The sequence below is a fragment of the Macrosteles quadrilineatus genome, unplaced genomic scaffold, assembly GCF_028750875.1.
Source record: "Macrosteles quadrilineatus isolate MER2022 unplaced genomic scaffold, UCM_ALF_1.0 Scaffold_4__1_contigs__length_99947679, whole genome shotgun sequence".
Lineage (NCBI taxonomy): Eukaryota > Metazoa > Arthropoda > Insecta > Hemiptera > Cicadellidae > Macrosteles > Macrosteles quadrilineatus.
The window spans coordinates 19,155,302-19,176,131 of NW_026542597.1; the positions used below are offsets into that span (position 1 = coordinate 19,155,302).

The window sequence follows — 20,830 nt, forward strand, 5'->3', positions numbered from 1 at the left end:
AGATGTTTTTTTTTTAATTTTACCTCACCATAACTTTGCCGAATTTTAATTGCAGACATGGTGTATGGCTTTAAAAAACAAATAATTTGGTATATTGAAGCGTTTTTTAGGATTAAAGGTTATGGAGTAAATTCCCAGAAACTGTCCATGTTATTCTGATTGAGATAACTGAAACTGTTTTTTTTTTTCATTTTTATGGATATATTTTGATTATTGATTGTCATGCAACATATTATTACATGATTTTTAGAATTAAAAGCTGTTTTATCACTAATTCACCCATCACTCTTATTTACACGTTGTAGCTATCTTTCTTGGGAAATTTTAAAATTGTTGCTCTTAGAATCAGATTATGAAAATATAATTACACCCATCCATGATTTTACGCTATACTTTTCTTATTTATGCATTACTATAAGACTATTTAGGGAAGCAATTAAAAAATCTTTATACTTTACAAAAAGTAAATTCCCGTAAGTGAATATATTGACCGATTAAAAATCCTTTAAGTAGTTTTATCACTTAACGAAATGTTAATTTAGTTTTTTCTTCGATTAACTAACAAATTTAGGTAGCTGTAGTTACAGGTTAAGCTGTAGTTTGTGACAACGAATGTTACAACATCAACAAATATAGAATAAGATAAGATTACACAGTAAACATTGTAATTACTCGTTCTTTCAACTGGGTGTGAATTAATTCTAATTGCCAAAAAAACTAACATAAATAGTGAGTATCCACAAGGAAAAAGTCTTATACAAAGTAGGCTCCATAGAGATAATATTATTCTGAATATTTCAAACCGATGTGACTACAGAGATTTCAGACCAAGCTTAGACTTCCACTTCTAAGCTTAGCCCCAATAAGTACTTGAAGTATATTTCGATTTGTATTAAAACAAAATCAGCTCTTTTGAAAGTCATTTAAGCGTCCAGTACCAATATCCTTCTGTTATGAGTTTTATGCGAAAACGAACATTTATTGGGTTTTCAAACATGCTTATCAAGATTTACATTTCATATTTGCAAATTCAAATGTATACATTTTATTTTCAATCATGGAATTATAAGTAATATTTTTATTGTATATTATAAGTTTAAATGACTTCATGAACATATGCATGGTGTTCATAGAATCTACCGCAATGTATAAAATAAGTTTACTTCGCTTTTTTAGTTTAGTTTTTTTGGTTATGAACAACGCAATTTTGCCACAGTCTGATCTAGCATTAGTTTTCGCTCTAAAACACTACACCCTTTTAAACAATTTTGATTTTCTCATACGTTTAAAAATAACAATCATTCTAATTATTCATTAAAACTGCTATATCGTGATGCATAGCCGGGTTGGTTTTCTAATCAGAAATTATTTGATTAATAATAGAATATGAATAAGAGATTAAATTTTAATCTCTCTACAACAATCACATTTTTTACTGACCTAAATACAGATGATTAAGACCTTCTTGTATCACCACCCCACTATGCAACATTAAACTTAATTTATATGTGTTCACATGGTATTACCTTACTATTCCCAGTCAGGTATTTCCATTTTGACTAGAGTACCCCACGTGTAGTGTAAATTGTATTCAGTATGAAGCGCAGGTAACGTAAACTTGATATCGTATCGTCTATACTTTTATGTTGTTTGGTTTTACATTTGCTGAAAGGATAAACGTGGTGTGTATACATGATGTTTCGTTTGAATACGTTTGTTTCATATTTATTTCATATCGCAAAGACAAATTTGTGACGTACACGTATCTTACTGCAATTCATTCAAACACATGGTAAAATTATATGTCGAGAAAAAATATAGATTGATAATGATGCATGAAAGTTTTTCAGGACATTATGTTTCGAAATTAAACACAGCAATTTTTTGCCAATGAGGTTTTTAGTTTTGGTTTAGTTTTTATGTTGTTTGAAGTCGTGTTTAGCGAATTTCCCTTAAGGGAAGTAGCTAATACCGTAGGTGGCATGGTAAGACCTAGGCCCGGGACCGATTTCTTTTTCATTTTGATGTCCCCAGAGGCCAAAAATGCGCATCTTCCTACAAAATAAATAAATAAATAGCTTATTTAAGAAACTGTCCAATCCTAGGTAGCCGTAGTTTTTCAACCGGAGGCTTCTGTCCTGGTGGGTTCGAGCCCCACTATTCAACAAAGTTTTGAGCAGCGTGATAAAGTCATGTCAAATGTTATGGCGTTCAGAGTTTTGAAATTTAGACCCTTCTGCCTAGAAAATTAAATTAAAAAGTATGGGGTGAAGTAATGAAGGTCTTCCATTACCAAAAGACATCAACAATATATATAACGGACGTGTGGTTGCATAAATACATAGCACTTGCAAAGTCTAAATGCGGGTAAAATATGTTATCAAATTTAAATATATGTTGTATACTAAAACATTTTTATGAAGCAGTGGTCGGTATCAACAACCATCCGTTGTGGTTGTTTTTGCTAAAACACACACTAATTGAGGAAAATGGAAAAGGCGGCAACTTGATTCTATAAAAGTTATTTTTGAAATGAATCCTACATGAAGCTACGAGAGTGTTCAGTTACGATATCGGAAATTGAAATGCTTTGTTGCTTTTACTAAAAAGTTTTCAAACTCAACGATTGATGATGTTTTCAATATTTTTAGCAACTTCTTTATGAGAGATATTAAACTTGTGGAATGATATCGATTTACGTATAAGCATACAGATTGACAAGTCTGGTTTTTTACCCATCATTTCACTAAAAATAGAAACATATTCCGGATAAAAATTTTAGTTTAAAGCTAATTCTTGACTTTTTTCTAAATTAATGTTTAACAGGAAATAGGTTCAGCACTGGATTACAAGTAGGCTCACGTCTAAGTTCAGGAATCTAGATACTTGCATACTAAAAAAAATCAACTGTCATATTATTCAATTTGTATTTAAAGTCGAAACAGAAGTTGAATCCATTTTCATGGACTTTAATGTTTTCTTCGTCTAAAAACTTAGATTTATCGAGAGAGAAAGATGTAGAACCTATAAAATATACACAGATTTTAACATTTTCCGTAAATCATATATTAATCTGTTTTTAGCCAAATTAGCTGTTACCCACAGGCTTCACCCCGTGTGACATCATAAGTATTAATAAAAAACTATTGATTGGTTAAGTTAAGCTGACACAAACAAAACAGAATACGGTAATACAACCAAATAATCACACCTGACTTTAATAAGGTAATAAATTGGAAGAATAACACAAATAAGTACAGCTGAGGTATTTTTAACATTAGGTATATGGAAAGTTCCCTTTAGAAAGGAATTACAACCTTAAAGGGCAATTTAAGAAATAATGCGCAAGGTTTCTCGTCATGACGAACATTTTAAGTGTATGGTTTATAGGGTGTGACTTGTAGTTTTTTCTCAAAAGTTCATGGGTACTTTGGGCTTTATATATGGATGTATTTATCAATCAATTTCTGTAGTTTGGATTGTAAAATGTTACGATTTCAAAAACTAATAATGACAAATCACTTTTATAATAATGAACGTGTTTCAAACACATGGTTTTAATACCAACATGATTACAATTTTACCATAAACCAATAATTGATCACACTTCAAATTCTCTTCCTGTTCATATTCTAGTTTTACACGAACATGAAACACAATCTGAACCGAGTGATATACAAAAGAATCCTCGAGAGTGGTTCAGACGATTGCGTGCTGCTGTTCAATGATTCATGAACAGCTCATGAACAATCCTTACACCGCCGTTACATTACGTGGGCCTCTGAACATTGCCAAGGTGAGTAATGAACCCACAACACTACTGGCGTGCCACAAGGATACATTATCGGACCGTTGTTTTACTGTCTTGTACGAAATGAATTGTTTCGTACATTAACCGGTGTACATTTAACATTGGTGAAATACGCTTTATTTCAATGCTCATACTTGCATCAGCTGTTTTAAGGTAGTAAAATCTTAATATGAAAATTGTGGATCACAATAAAAAGTGGATTGACTAATTTGCCTAATTTATTTACCTAATCTAATGGTTTTAATATTTAAAAAAAATACTTTTACTTTAATAACGCAATGTTTTTTTGTGTTTTGTTTACAATTTGTTTCTTGTTATTTTATTCATTTAAAACATCGTTTAACCAAATAAAATGAGCTAATCATAAACAATAACTCGTCCCATAGTTATCTAACCAAACAGGAAAGAAAATATTTAATTAACCCAAAAATAATAGAAACTAAATTTCGTCAACACTAGCAATCAGTGTCACCAGACATAAACTAGTCACGAGAAAAGAGCTTCAAAATTTAAAATGGGATGAGAAGTCTAATTGTAATGTTAAGTAATGCTATGGCCCACCGACAAAAAAAGGACTTTAGAAATTATAATATATATATCACATCCATATATAAATCCCAAAGTACCCATGAACTTTAAAAAAAAAACTACAAGCCACACCCCCATAAACCATATACTTAAAATCTTCCTCATGACGAGAAACCATTATTTTATAAATTGCCCTTATAAGGGAACTTTCCACATACCTAATGTAAAAAATACCCCAGCTGTACTTATTTGTTTCTAATTCTTTCAATTGATTATCTTATTAAAATCAGGTGTGATTATTTGTTTGTATTACTGTATTCTGTTTTGTTTATTTCAGCTTAACTTAACCAACCAATAGTTTTATGAATACTTATGAATTCAAACGAGGTAAAGCCCTAGGGAAACAGCTAGTAACTATTAAATAGTTGAATAATAATGAATAATTGAAACTACATAATTTATTAAAGTTTTTTTTTACGGAACATAACTGTGCACTTAAAAAAAAAAAACTGTATTTCCATATTTCTCTGACACAATGTAGGCTTTTCAAGGAAATCATTATACGTTAAAATTAACATACAATCGTTGAACAACCTTTTAATTTACATTTTTCCTGATATAGCTTTGTTGCACAGTTTTGCACCTAAATACATAGAATCATGCCTCTTCACTGGGTATACCTGCAGAATTCTTAATTTAGTCCTAGTGAAACCACATAAATTTATTTGAATAAGTCATACTGAGGTTCAATAAAATTGTATAATTACACCATGACGTTCGAGGTAATACAGTACTAAGGGGGATGTTTATATTTATATCAGTTAAGCCCTCCACGGAGTAAGGGGCGCGTGACTGACCTATTTTCGTTGCAGCTGTGATGGGGAGGTTAAGTGGGTTTACATTATCGTTTGGCAGTGGGTCATTTTATTTCCAGACCTTTAATGTATGCTTTATATTATTTTTAATTAGTATTGATATTAGCAAAGGATTGGTTTGTGTTGTAACATTATGTTTTTTAAACGTGAATTCAATATAAATCGTTATATTATTTATATTTTTTCTTGTTAATAAAATATTCTTCAAATCTCGTGAAAAGTTTTATGTTTACAAAAATTATAATATGTTTAAAACAATGAGCGGGTTCTCTGTAAGATTCTCTTTTCACCTGTCCTATTTAACCGATTTTTACGATTAAGGTGAAATTTGAATCTTATGATCTGGCAATTTTTTTTTTTTTTTTTTTTTTTTTTTTTTTTAGGGAGAGGAGGGAAAATGCTTTTACGCACTCAGGTAGCCAGCCTGTAGTGTGAGACTCCTGAAATTATCAGACTACTCACTAAAAAACCCCCTCTACTCTGTTGGACACAGACCTGGAATTGTTTGTCACATTACTTCAAGTATGATCTGGCAATGGAACGAATGGTAACTCATAGGTTATATCGATTACGGCTTCACCTCTTCTTTAATTTATTTAAAAAGGGCGATTTCAAAGAGTTGACAAACTTTCTTCCTAACCGTTTGAAATGTGAATTGTAGCTGATCTTATTAGATCTTATGAGCTGATTTATCACAGTCAGATTGTAAGCGAGAGAGTTTGTACCGTGATCGAAAGGGTTTGTGTATTGATCAGAAAATAGCAACCTCTTCTTGGAACATTCAGAATATTTGTGGTTGGCCAACCTATGTTGAGAAACTTCTTTATCCATAAATTTAAACTTATATTTTCTTTAACTTAAGCCATCCGCAAGTCTGCATACCATGTGAGACTTGGCTTTAAGGGCTCACCCTGTATATTCATTTATATTACGTGTTTGTAATAATATATAGTGATTCTTAAGTGACGCTGTATCTTTTAGTAGTTAGGTGTTACAATTACCATGGTAGCTATAGAACTTGTCTCTGAACCCTGTGTCTACCCGGTCCACCTGGATTGCGCCACTAGGGCCAGGTAGACACCGGCAAAGGGCTACTACCAAATCTACCCCCCAAAACGCACCGTTATTGCGCCAATACGGCATTTCTTCAAGTTCAGAAAAAAACAAGTTCAACTTTAGTTTCTCCCTTCATTATTGGATTAGGTTAGATTAGGTTAGGTTACATTACATCTTCCTCCCGATTACCCGCTACCTGGAGTAGCGTTGGCGCAATCCCGGTGCGAACCAGGCTGACCTTTACTAACCCTCACATAACTGGCGCAATCCCGGTCTACCCTGTCCACCAGTGACTTAAGTAGGCTGTCATATTCCCAAGTAGAGAGAGGGCCAAGAGACAGGTTCCATCACACAGACTATAACTATGAACTATATTCGTTGTGTTTTTCATGGAAATTACTTTTATATTTTGTCAACGAACTTCTTTCTTTGAAGTTTCCCTAAACAAAGACATGTCAAAGGTAAATCATGTATTCTGCCAGAGATTGTGTGTCGTGAGGCGACTGACGGACAATGTCTAGACCACGCCATTGTCTCCATTGTCTCCTCCATTGTGAGCCACAATGGCACAATGGCTCCTCTCACTGGAAACGCCGTTTGGTTGCACATGTTGAATAAGCTAATCGGTTTATAGTCGTTACCGCCACGCGCCTAGGTAATATGTTCCAACATAGAAGTTAATTCATTAAGTTTTCCCTGAAATGTGAAAAGAGATGTGTTTGATTTGAGACAACTAAGGGTTAACCATCTTAATAATATTGTTTAATAAGTTTTCAAATTGAGAATTCAAAATATAACTTCATTGTTGAATTGATAATTTAATTACGTTATTTCATTTTCGTTTAAATACATTAAAAGTGTTTTTTCAATGTTTGTGCTTTTAAACGTATTTATTACTTTCAAAAATGAAGATTTGTTTGGCAGCACAAACCTCACACAACAAACACCTCACAAATGCCTCGTGGGTACATGTGAGTGAATTATTGAAGTTGAAGTTTGTTTGGCTTACGTAGCTATACATTAAAATGCAGTATGTGAATTGTAAGATAATCTGATCAGGTACATCTATAACAGAAGAAATAAAATAATACACTCAAACTACAATTTTGCGACTTCCACAGTATATGTCGATTCAAGTTTAATTTTACTATATAATTTTAATGCATACGCAAATATATATCCAAGTATACTCATTTAAATTACTCTTGTAACCCTTCAACGTTTTTTATATTTCTGAACGAATTGACAATTTTGTCATCGATGTAAATTAATCAGCACCTTAGCTGAATTTATGGCTATATAATTTACTACCAAATTAAATAATTTTGTTTTCTACCACTTAATAATTTTAGAAGATGCATTTTCTAGTCACTAATAAACAGATCGTATTGTACAGTGTTTTAGGACAACTAATTATTAAAATCATAGTAAACCGATTAGTTTTGCAATGAAGAATTACAAATTCCTGCAACGTTGGTCACATGAGGGTGTAATGTGTTTTAACCGAGATTACACAGAGTAATTCAGATTGTAGTGCATACAACACAGAGTAATTAGTTACCCAGCACGGATTCCTTTAAACCAGATTGAGATCGACGACTGCCTACTAAACAGGCTCAGAGTTGCCGTTTCCTGTGATGATTCAAGCCTTCAATTGTGGAATAGATTAAATTGTCCTATAATAAATTGTACTTCGGCCTTGTTTTAACTTGCTGTACTCCTAAAAAAGATAATTTGTAAGAAGAAAGCTGTGCAAAAATCAAAAAGGGAAGAGTGTCTTGTTTGATAGGCTAGTGACTAATTCAGATAAACAATATTTTTTTGCTGTGTTTGCTGTAGTGTTAAAAATGTGTCGACGTAAGATAACGAATTTTTATTTGGTTGTACATGAATAAAATACTCGAGTCGTCCAGTGGTCGAAAACTTGACCAAAAAAATGAATTTACAGTCTTCTCCATTTTAATCCATTGCTGTAAATTAAAAATGTGATTGGAATTTCTTCCATTTGTATTGATTTTCTGTTTATATTTCGTTGTTATGTCATCTCCAGCAAGGCAACCCACAAGGCCCATGTTAATGTTTTTAAAATTTTAAATTAATTTTTTGTGCTTATTGTTGAGCCTATTTTAATTTATAAAGGGATTCTGCACATCTACAGAAATATATCTTTCTAACAGTATGCATAGATTTTCCCCGTGCTGCACACGACCTGAGAAAAAAGGTATCAAGAAACATGCTTGCCTATTAATATATAGGATATAGAGTTTTCAATGTTTAGGGTAAAAATAATTGGTTTAAATTAACCCCAGAGCAACTATTTAATTTTTACATCTAATTTAATTTGTATTTTATGTTTTAAAGGAAAACAAAAGCTTGGTGAACTATACAATATAACATGTACACAACAGAACAAGTAGGTACGCAAACAAAAAAGTATTTAGTACTTCAAATATTTAAGGTTTTTGAAAGTAGAAAAGAATATAGGACATACTTTCAAAAAGAAAAAAAAAATTTATTTCATACTATACGTCACCGTTGTTAAGTTTCACACGTAAACTAGCATATGAAATTAAAATTGTTATTTAAATTGTCTTATCCAAAAGGCTTAACACTCGTCCATCAGATGTTTTGAATAAAGCAAGATCTCCATGAACAAATACCGCATCGTACGTTGTTCCAAGTCTTACAAAATCGCGCGTTTCTCACCACTGAGATTCTAGAACTGCACATTGTTGCAACTAGACAGAACAGTATACAGTGAACACGCCGGAGAAGCAGTGTTGCCAAGTCACGTCCATCACCAGAAGTTGACGAAGTGGCATCCTGAGCGGACGTGACCAGAAACTATCCTACGCGACGACATTGGTATCAACTGAGGAACTAGAATTGCACATTGTTGCAACTAGACAGAACAGTGTACAGTGAACACGCCGGAGAAGCAGTGTTGCCAAGTCACGTCCATCACCAGAAGTTGACGAAGTGGCATCCTGAGCGGACGTGACCAGAAACTATCCTACGCGACGACATTGGTATCAACTGAGGAACTAGAATTGCACATTGTTGCAACTAGACAGAACAGTGTACAGTGAACACGCCGGAGAAGCAGTGTTGCCAAGTCACGTCCATCACCAGAAGTTGACGAAGTGGCATCCTGAGCGGACGTGACCAGAAACTATCCTACGCGACGACATTGGTATCAACTGAGGAACTAGAATTGCACATTGTTGCAACTAGACAGAACAGTGTACAGTGAACACGCCGGAGAAGCAGTGTTGCCAAGTCACGTCCATCACCAGAAGTTGACGAAGTGGCATCCTGAGCGGACGTGACCAGAAACTATCCTACGCGACGACATTGGTATCAACTGAGGAACTAGAATTGCACATTGTTGCAACTAGACAGAACAGTGTACAGTGAACACGCCGGAGAAGCAGTGTTGCCAAGTCACGTCCATCACCAGAAGTTGACGAAGTGGCATCCTGAGCGGACGTGACCAGAAACTATCCTACGCGACGACATTGGTATCAACTGAGGAACTAGAATTGCACATTGTTGCAACTAGACAGAACAGTGTACAGTGAACACGCCGGAGAAGCAGTGTTGCCAAGTCACGTCCATCACCAGAAGTTGACGAAGTGGCATCCTGAGCGGACGTGACCAGAAACTATCATACGCGACGACATTGGTATCAACTGAGGAACTAGAATTGCACATTGTTGCAACTAGACAGAACAGTGTACAGTGAACACGCCGGAGAAGCAGTGTTGCCAAGTCACGTCCGTCACCAGAAGTTGACGAAGTGGCATCCTGAGCGGACGTGACCAGAAACTATCCTACGCGACGACATTGGTATCAACTGAGGAACTAGAATTGCACATTGTTGCAACTAGACAGAACAGTGTACAGTGAACACGCCGGAGAAGCAGTGTTGCCAAGTCACGTCCGTCACCAGAAGTTGACGAAGTGGCATCCTGAGCGGACGTGACCAGAAACTATCATACGCGACGACATTGGTATCAACTGAGGAACTAGAATTGCACATTGTTGCAACTAGACAGAACAGTGTACAGTGAACACGCCGGAGAAGCAGTGTTGCCAAGTCACGTCCGTCACCAGAAGTTGACGAAGTGGCATCCTGAGCGGACGTGACCAGAAACTATCATACGCGACGACATTGGTGTCAAGTATAAGCTGTAGGAATTGCACATTGTTGCAACTAGACAGAACAGTGTACAGTGAACATCGCCGGAGAAGCGGTGTTGCCAAGTCACGTCCGTCACCAGAAGTTGACGAAGTGGCATCCTGAGCGGACGTGACCAGAAACTATCCTACGCGATGACTTTGGTATCAAGTAGTAGATACTGTAGGAATTTAATACTATGTAACCGATCGCTGAAATAGTTATGAGAATCACTTTACGGTTTTGATTTACCTTCTCAAACAAAAGCAATATTATAGGATTATAAAATTTAATGTTTTTTTTCGTATTTGTAGACGTAGACTAAGACCCACATTCTGCTTCCGAATAGAAAGCATGATTTCCTTTGGATTGTCCGTCTCAAACTGCCTTGGAACCAATTAATTAGTCAGTTTACACATTTTAATATTGTTGTCTTAAAACAGAAAAACATTTTAATTGTATTTCAATTTTCTGAGTTCCTCGAGTTTAAATAATAAAATATTTTTCGTCATACTGCAGCCTTTTTTACACACACACACACACACACCCTTTTTAACAGCCTTTTTTAATACATGCGTTGCGGGTCTAAAGTAGCATTTTTACTCTCTAGGGAGTAAAAATCATTTTTAGCCTTTAGGGAATAAAAATCAGCTGTTGTACACAATAGTAAATTTAGATTGTGGCAATCGTATAGATCGAAACTATTTATGGATTGATTTATTTGGTAAGGTTTTAGCCTATTGTTGTCGATTGCTCGACATACAGCAAACTAAACGGCTGTTTATTTACATTAGCAGAATTGAAACAAGCTGGAAGTCGTTTTGAGAGGTTATCTTTAGATACAAATTATTTCGGTTTGTAGCTTTATTTGTTAATGATGCAATATGACGAGAAATATAGTTCACCACACAGACAAAAAGAGTCACTTTAGGCCCTAGTGATGAAATACTAGTACTTCCATACATCTAATGACTTTTTCAAGTAACCACACTGCTAGAGACTATTACTCTTTGGATCATAACCTCAACGATAATTCATGTAGAGCTCGGGAGTTAAAGCTGGTGTCATAATTAAATTCAAATGAAAAACATGCAGTAATGACCATTGGAACACATTCTGGAAAAATGTCTCAAAACTAAAAACAATTCAAATGTCTAATCCGAATGCATTCAAAATGCAACACACGTATAAACAACTGTGGTCTCGCCATGCCGCCCTGTGTTGTGATTTGTGCAACGTTGCACAGTGTTTCTGTTAGGTTGGTACACGCGATCAGCTGTTCATGACCTAGGTGACTCATTGTAGTACAACATGCTATTGTTGGAGCTGCACGCACTAGACACAGACACCTACTTTCAACATACACCTAATCCGGTCTCGGAACGTGCTAACTTGGTTGTGAACCTATTGTAGCGGTTATTTTTAGCTTAGAGTACGTCATAAGAATATTTAGGAACCAATTATCATCATCATGATATATATTTATAGGCAAGAGTGTTTCTTGGAAACCTGTTTTCTCAGCTCGTGTGCAATAATGGAAAAATCTAAGCTTTCTGTTAGAAATATATTTTCCTGTAGATGTGCAGAATCCCTAAATTGAAATAGGTTCAAAAATAAAAACTAAAAGTGAACTTAAATTTTTAAAAATTAACGTGGGCCTTATGGGTTGCCATGCTGGCGAAAAAATAACATAAAAAATGGAAGAAATTCCAATCAGATGTTTTATTTACAGCGTGTAAGGGAAATGGAGAAGTCTATAAATTACATATTTTTGGTCGAGTTTTCGTCTAGTTCTAATAATAGTTAAGCAAAGCAAATATTATTACAGTGTTCTTGGAATTACGGTTTATTACTGCGATGGTTATTTCACGATGAAACACTTAATTTAAGCATTATTAACAAAAAGTATATGGATATCAACGAGATAATACAAAATGTGAAAGTTTCATAATTTCCGTATAAGTTTTTAAGACCTCTAACTAATCAAATATCATCTGACGTATGCATTGATTGGTTGTTTAGAGTGTAAAATGACAGTATTTGATTATTCGGCATGGAATCGGAGTAATAGGAAAAACTGTCGTATGAGTGCTGTACGTAAATCTATGTATAGGCTTCCTAACACAAAACTTTGATTTGCTACTCATTTCCTCCAAAAATCAATATGTAGTATGTTTGTGGTTATGTACACATACCAATTTAAGTTATAAATAATAATGTCAAGCATGGAAGATAATTACAGCGGATGCCTCTCATTTAATTTGACAACTCTAGTTAAAGTTTAGACGGAACGTCGTCACGGTTCATTGATCCAGAAAGAAAATATTAATCATTCTTTGACAATCTCCAGGCTGTTGGAAAACTCATTAAAATGTCTTGTTGTCGGAAGGTGGTGATGATTTAGAGGAAACTAACTCGGTTCTTTTGTTTCAGGAAGATGTTCCCCGAGAGTCATTAAGACGGAGATGAGCACAGCCTATTGAGAGCCACTTCAGCTTCTGGCGTTCGAGAGTTTGCAGTCCTCTTTAGAAACTTTATCAAAACAAACACTTTGATAAGTCATATCCGACTATCACAGATGATCCTAAACATGTCGAATACATTGCAGCGTACGAATGCACTGTCTTAACTTGAAATGATGGAAAATGACAAAATGAAATACATCGATGACGATTCCCAGAACTACAATTATGTGTGGAAAAAGAAGAAGGCCGTACAAAAAGCCAAAGGTGAAGTTCAAGAGAAAGACTTCAGACAAATATGTACAGAGAGCTTAAAAGAAGACTACAGTAGCTACGAAGAATCGATTTCTGAATCGAGAACTTATTTCGGCAAGGAAGGCAGTTCTAGTGGAGACGATATTCCGGATATAGTAGAAGAGGATGAGTTTACATGTGATGATTCACTGCTGAGTCCAAGAGCTCCTTTGGAAACGGGGGAAAATGACGTGGATAGTCCTGATTCTCTTGAAGGTTTGGAAATATTAGTTAGTGAAAGCGACCACGAACGAATCGCCTTGACGTCCGGGCTTACCGTGAAAGACCAGGAAGACGTTGTAATAAAACAAAAAGAATTTAGTTTAGAAGGAGACGCTATTGTTACGCGAGAGGAGAACAATAGTGAAGAAAAAGAAAAACACGGCAGATTAACTGGCGACAACGCGCCTCGCCGAAAAGTACATTTCAAAGAAGACGTGAACCAGAATAGAAAGTGTAGCGAACCCGACGACGTGTCGCCATTGGACGAGGAAGGCTTGTCAATCGACGTACTGTTTACAGATGACGTGACAATCCGAGTAACGTTCAAGGAGGGGAAAGCCGATGTGGAGGAGAAAGAGACTGCGGGGAGTGATGTGGAGAGCAGTAGCAGAGGCAATATCGGCAAAAATGAAGGTATTGAGGACGATTCAATATCACCGCATGCTGGGATAAGCGAAGATAAACAGAAATATGTATTGGAAAAAGAGGGGTGCTCACAAGAGGAAAATATGAGTGATCTATCTAAGGAAATCTCGTCTGAATGTTCAGATATACAATGTGAGAATTCATTTGATACTGAAAAAATCGAGGAAATGGAAAGTGTTAGTGAGTCTGACAAAGAAAATCTGGCTCAAGGTGAGGAAATCAGTGGAAGTAAGGAATCCGTAGATATGCAAAGTGCATTAGACAGGTGCGACAGCGACCACAACGACGGGGATGGCTCAGATGGATCGATCCTTGGAGAAATGCGGCAATCCAATTTACCGCTGTGTTTGGAAAACGCCGTCAATCCGAGTGGAAACAAGCTAAACGTAATTCCGCCCGTGTTGACGGAAAACATGATTGCCAATGAAGTCAGTAAATTGGAACACGAGCTCTGCGACTCTGAGAAATCATCGTCGAAAAATGAAGTCGATCAAGTTGTACCATATTTCGAAAATGACTTGACTGATTCGGATAAAGATTCGTGCAGTTCGGATTCAGATGAGATGGAAAATGATGATTCTGATAATTCAAAAATTGACATGTGTGACAAATTGAATGGTAATTATGATCACGGAAATTATAGTACAAAGATTGACAAAGATTATACTAATATGTTTTATTTACACGATATCATTGAGGAAGAATCGTGTTCTGATTTGGACAACGAAGATTACACCAGTTGCGACAGCACTGTGTATGTAACAGAAACCGGAGATGAAAACCCCTCGAATATCCTGTCAAACGATTCGAATTTGCAAAACTACTCGAAAACTACAGAGAGCGAGGATTCTTTGAACTCAGACACCAGTGTCGAGAAGTGCGAAACCGAGTCATCAGAGAAGGAAATATTCAAACAAAAATCAAACCCTATCCTAAACCTCTTAGAGATGCAGAAAAAGGAGGAAATTTTCGAATCGAGTTTGGAAATACTGCAGGAATTCCGGAGCAATTTAATCCCCGGAATAACCTCGGCGTCAAACTGGATCAGTTGTTGCGATAGTGACGAGTTATCATTAGGTGTGGTTGGCGGTGGGGAGGAGGAGGGAGAGGTAGGGAGTGAGGAGGGAGGTCGGGAGTGTGGGAGTTGGATAGCGCTATCGACCGTCGGCGCGGCGAGTCAGCCGTCCGTCGGCGCAGCGATGCTCAGTACCTACCCGCCAGCCCCCAGTCAACATGCCTGGCAGACGCTGCGTCAGGAGGCCGAGAGCGACAGTGACAACGACTCTCTCCAAGGGGCCTCTCTGGACACAGTGATACAGGTGAAGCCGCTGCTAGTGGACCGCGAGATACAGGTGGACAGTGGGTGCAAGTGCTCCGAGGACCATGACGACGGGAGTGGAGCTGTCGATGCTGATACCAGCTGTGATAACGAGGAGTCGCAGACCAGAGTAGACAGTAGTGATAAAGAAACCCTGAGTGATGCCGAGGAGTGCCGTGCTAGTGTAGAGTCGAACTGTGATAAGTTAGAAAATAGTGATAACGATGTATCTGCTGAAAGTGAAGATAAAAGGGATGAAAGTCCGGCTAAGGAGTCAGACGAGGTAAAAGTGAGCGAAAGTGACGAAACACCTAAACCGAGTTTGAAAGATTTATTTCCCATAAAAAGAACGACAAATGCGCTTGAAAATCTGCCTTTGATTTACCCTCACGCGAGAGGACTCAGTGTGACAAAACCGGTGAACAAGTTCGAGAGTTTCCTATTGAAATACCAAGAAAAAGAAAAATCTGAAAACAACCCAAGCAAAATTGAAAGTGATCCAGTGAACGAAAAACAAAGCGAGTGCGTGTCAAGCAATGTGTTCGGTCAGACAGATTTCAAAACAGAAAACCTATTCCAATTCAACGTCCACGCCCACGAGGCTGTAACCAGTTTCAGTTTCAACGAGGAGACCAAGGATAGCTCCGAGGACGAGATGAAGCAGAAGAAGAAACACGAGGAAAATAGAAACCAGGAGGAAGCGGTCGGTGCCTCAAGTGAACTATGCAACGGGTATCATAGAGGAGTGTTGAAATCCGCGTTGAAAAGAGGTTCGACGAAAAAGTCCAAGAAGAAACACCGCGTTCAATTTGACGAGTCGTTGAATAAGTTTTTCGACGCGGATTACGTGATTCTGATTCGCGAGGAGCCCGACGACTTCGAGGGCGACTACGAGTTCGGCGGTTGTGATTGTGGTGAAGACTTCTGCTACGACGAGTGTTGTGACGAGGATGACGAGGACGAGGAGAGTTTCCAGGAGCCTCCCAGTCCGAAGTTCGATCTTTGTGCCGCGTTTGAGCCTCCAGTGGAGTTCGTGGACCAGGTTACTCTCAGTCCCCCCGATGGATACAAGGATACGTCCCACTACTGTCCACACCACCACCCTAGACTGCCACCGGGCAAGCGGCGACCAGGTCAGTACATGCATGTCAACAATGTAGAATCTAAGAGTAGTAATCACTAACATTAGTTCATTTCTTTAATTTGTAAACGTTAGCTATTAACGAGCACATTCTACATATTTGATTATTTATCTCTCTCAACTGCTACGCCATTTTACAATGCATCGACATGTTTTGGAATGGGTCAATATCTAATACATAACAAAACGATAACAAGTGTATTGGGGATTGTACGCAATAACAGTATTTTTTTTGTTACCTGCGTAAATTGATAGCTATTGACAATTACATTACTATCTAAAATAATATTGACAATAGGAAGACAAAAGAAAAAGGTATATTAGCATAGGATGGCTGGTTAAGACATAAGTTTCAGACCACATTGACAAAAAAGATGCAACTAATAACATAATAGTATATATATAAAAATAACATCAACAAAAAAAAGGGGATTTAAGATTAAGGTGTCACAAAATGATCGTGGCTAGACAAGCTTTTTTCCTGTTTAAATTTAAGGTAACCCTCTTTAAGATTTTATTAAATCTTTGTGATCCAAAACCCAAGACGTAGGAAAGACAAACCATACAATGCTCTAAATGTTTCATTAGCTAGCGTTTTTAATCCAAGAAGTAGACAATATCCTTAATTGTGTGCCTCAGGATTCTGAGACTATTCCATTCTTACACTTAGCTAATTATATATTAAAATATATTAAATATATAACCTATTGTTCTAACACCTAATTATGTTATTGAATTATTTCAAACGTCCTAATTACACTAATATATGTTACATTCAACCAAAAATATTTTCAGACTCCAATTAATCTCATTTCCAAAAAACTCTATCGTATTCGAACAGTTATAAAAAAGTGTATAGCCTACAGTAAATGCCTACTCGTTTACACGTTCATTTCATGTGACTGTAAACTTGAAAACCTATTGAAACTGACTTAACATCGTGAAAACACTCAAATATCGGCGAGAAATAAGCTCTTGCATTACTGATGCAAATAAAACGGATTTTACGGCCATTGCATGTGCAACCGTTTGTCGAACTGCTTTTCACAGCCGTTGAATGGTATAACTACACTATCAAAATGTTACGTTATTAAAATATCAAAGTGGGGAGAATATCTGTAGGTTATCTTGGCCATTACGTACTGTGCCAAAGTTCCAGTATCACATGTCGGAGGTCAATGAAGTTATTTGAAGTGTTGAAATCAATTAGCTTTTAGAAATTAATTGATTGAAAATCAATGGACTGTTAAATTTAATAAACAGTTCTCTCGACACGAATTAGGTTTTCCACTTAGTTTGTTCTGGGAGAATAACCGTTGCCCCTTTTGAATTAGAATATTCCTAGTTGTATTTTGTGTGACAACGTTAAACTTCAAGGCCCAGAATTATTGAGATCGAATGTCTTTTTTACGAACAAAATAAACACGTTTATGCTAAACACATTTCTTAAAATTACAATATTTTTACAGTAATAATACTGGATAGGATGGTTTACTAACGTTTCAGAGTACAAAATACGTCATTTTATTTTAATTAGAAAATATAAAACAAGCAGTTAACAACTAGCACTTAATGCTTTAAAAAGAAGAGTTAAGCAGGTTAAACAATGAGATGCTGCCAACAAATCACAGTAGCCTATTTTTGTTTATCACAGTTTCCCGAGAATTTTAGTGATTATTAAAAGCAATACAACAAACGTCAAAACAACGTGTGCAATTGTAACTCAAATCTATACGACTTCAGAAGATAACGTTAGTCAAATCTATTTACGTGAACTATAATAGCAAGTACTTCATTGAAAAAGTGAATGTATACAGGGTGATTGATATAAGTGTGCCAGCTGTTTTATTCGAAAACTATAAGAGATATCAAAAAAAGTTAAAGGGTAAGTGCCTTGGATTTTCGATTAAAAAAATTATGGTCAAGTCGAAAAAAATATCTTAGCCGCCATTTTTCCAATATGGCCGCCAACTTTGATTTTTATTATGGAACACCCTGTATTTTATGATGTAATCCGGTAGAAAATGTAATTTTAAGACAATTTTACTCTTGTGTTTTTTTTTCATAAACCTAACCGTTTCAATGATAATAATGGTTAAAGTTTTGAAATTTCGGCATGAGAAAGAGTTTCGATAAAACAATAAGCAAGCATGCCAGCTGTTTTATTCGAAAACTATTTCACAAAATTTCACAACTTTAACCATTATTATCTTTGAAACGGTTAGGTTTATGAACAAAAAAACACAAGAGTAAAATTGTCTTAAAATTACATTTTCTACCGGATTACATCATAAAATACAGGGTGTTCCATAAGAAAAATCAAAGTTGGCGGCCATATTGGAAAAACGGCGGCTAAAATATTTTTTTCGACTTGACCATAAATTTTTAAATCGAAAATCCAAGGCACTTACCCTTTAACTTTTTTGATATCTCTTATAGTTTTCGAATAAAAAACAGCTGGCACACTTATATCAATCACCCTGTATATTAGAAATCCCCATCTAATATTCCATCGCATGAGAATTGCCAATTCACCTATCTAAAGGCGATTCATGGTATTATACCTTGACATGTAGAGCGGCACTAACTCACTAACTCGCTTAACTCGCTAACTCATTGGTTAGTGCGAACGTGGAACGAGGAAAGGCACAATTAACTCGGTATTTCGCAGTTGTGGGTGTGCAGTGTGCAAATTAACCAAATTAAACGTTTCTGTGCGCACTCGTGCTTGGTTGGTATGGAAACGGTTAATTGTGAGAGCTGCAGAAATGCAAGAGAGATTGTCATATCAAAATGTACAAACCATATATGTACTTTTTTACCTGTAACCTACAAATAATACAATAACAAAGACAAGTGTAGCCATTGATCAGCCCGAGTTCAATTAATTTCAAATACTCAGCACCTACTGGCCTCCTCTATCCAAAGCCGTGGTCGGTGTGGCAACGTCGCACCGGCCTGTTGCTAAGGTAACAAGACATAACAAACGTAATGCCACAGATGTGTTGGTAGGCCGGAGTTGCGGCGTTGCCACTTTTATTTCGCTGTGGCCTTCTAGATAAGGTTATGGAATCTAACATCAAATTGTTGCACTGTAAAGAACATAAAATTTGACAAGGATTGACCAAACAATTTAAATATTCATTATAGATAAACTATGTGCTATTTTCCGTCATGGTTCACCAAAATGCGTTCACTCCACCCAAAATTGGTGAACAGACAAACCTTTTAATTTAAAAAAACTGACCTAATTACTAACTAATCAATTCTTGTCAATCCCTACAATGACAGTCTCGTCGGTTCGTTTTTAAATCACAGAACCAATATTGGAAAACAGTTTTTAATTGGTATATTCGAACTGTCCAATAAGCATTCTATAACAATTGTCAGTAAGTCTTTTCAAACCAATCGACACCAACAAATTGGTTAACCTATGAAGAATCTTATCAGAATATTACTCAGTAGTTTTCTTATCACTTTGCTTGGCAAACAGAAGCGAGTAAGTTGTGACGTTTTGACCTTCGCATTCCTCATAGATAAACATTCACCTCGCCTTGCCTGTGCCATTTCTTGTTCTTGGAATTTTACTTTATTCCTAACTTATTACTGTGTTTTATATCTCTGAAATTCGTTACAGTGTTGTAATAAGACAAGTCAGACGAAAAACTGAACATTATCTTGTTCAAATGATTAGGTTTTGCAAGCCATAAAGTATCTGTTACGTGTTCTGTGATCATTTCTATAAGTCTTGTTTTTATCCAAAGTTGTTGTACAGTGTTTTTTTATTTGATAAATATTTCAAATAATAATGTGGTTCCTCATCGGATTGTGCCATTCTTTCGTCGTGCAATGTGTTATCCATGAGCGTTTACGTTTCCGTGATTTAATAAATCAAATTGTAAACTAAATGAAAACAAAGTATCCCTATATGAACCTTTTAAGGCTTCTAGCGTTAACCTGGTTTGAAAATAAAGAAAATAGAATGTAGTCGAATGCACTATTGTACATCTCAATAGATTTTTAGAATCTTAATCATAAAGAAATGTTTAGTATCAGGTGATAAAACGTAAACAGTCTTTATCGAGGCAGATAAAAAATTAACTAGGCCTACTACTCCAATATATTCTTCGATTTTACTCGTTTCGATAAATAATAAATTTACCAATTCCTAGAAGGCTCAGACAGAATCAAGTAGCATTCGAAGGTAAATTATGTGATAATGAATGAGTTTGGTTGGATTAAGAAAAAGTTTCGAACTTAAACGATGTTGACGACCACGATGCTCAAAGTTGTTGGCGATAATGAAGAATTCCTGGAGAGCTATCTTTGTGATGATTAATAGCTCGTTAAGATTATTAGAGATACTGTAGGTGAAATTACACTTTTGTCTGAGAACTATAACGACCAAAGTTGGACCTTAGTTTGGAAGCATTAATTACACAACAGAATTGTAAAACTAACAACTCTTCGGTTTAAAAGTTTGATAAATGATTTGGGTAGTTACTATGGTAAAACTT

The 20,830-nt window shown here is 36.0% G+C and overlaps 1 protein-coding gene across 1 annotated transcript in view; it reads left to right on the forward strand.

Annotated features, from left to right (window-relative positions):
- The window catches only part of LOC128992785 (uncharacterized), a 195,664-nt gene that overhangs the window by 133,759 nt on the left and 41,075 nt on the right, over positions 1-20,830 (forward strand). The window contains exon 6 of the mRNA XM_054416525.1: positions 12,884-16,305. Coding sequence (XP_054272500.1) covers positions 13,086-16,305 — 3,220 coding nt within the window. The 5' untranslated portion in view covers positions 12,884-13,085. The remainder of the gene's footprint in view (positions 1-12,883; positions 16,306-20,830) is intronic.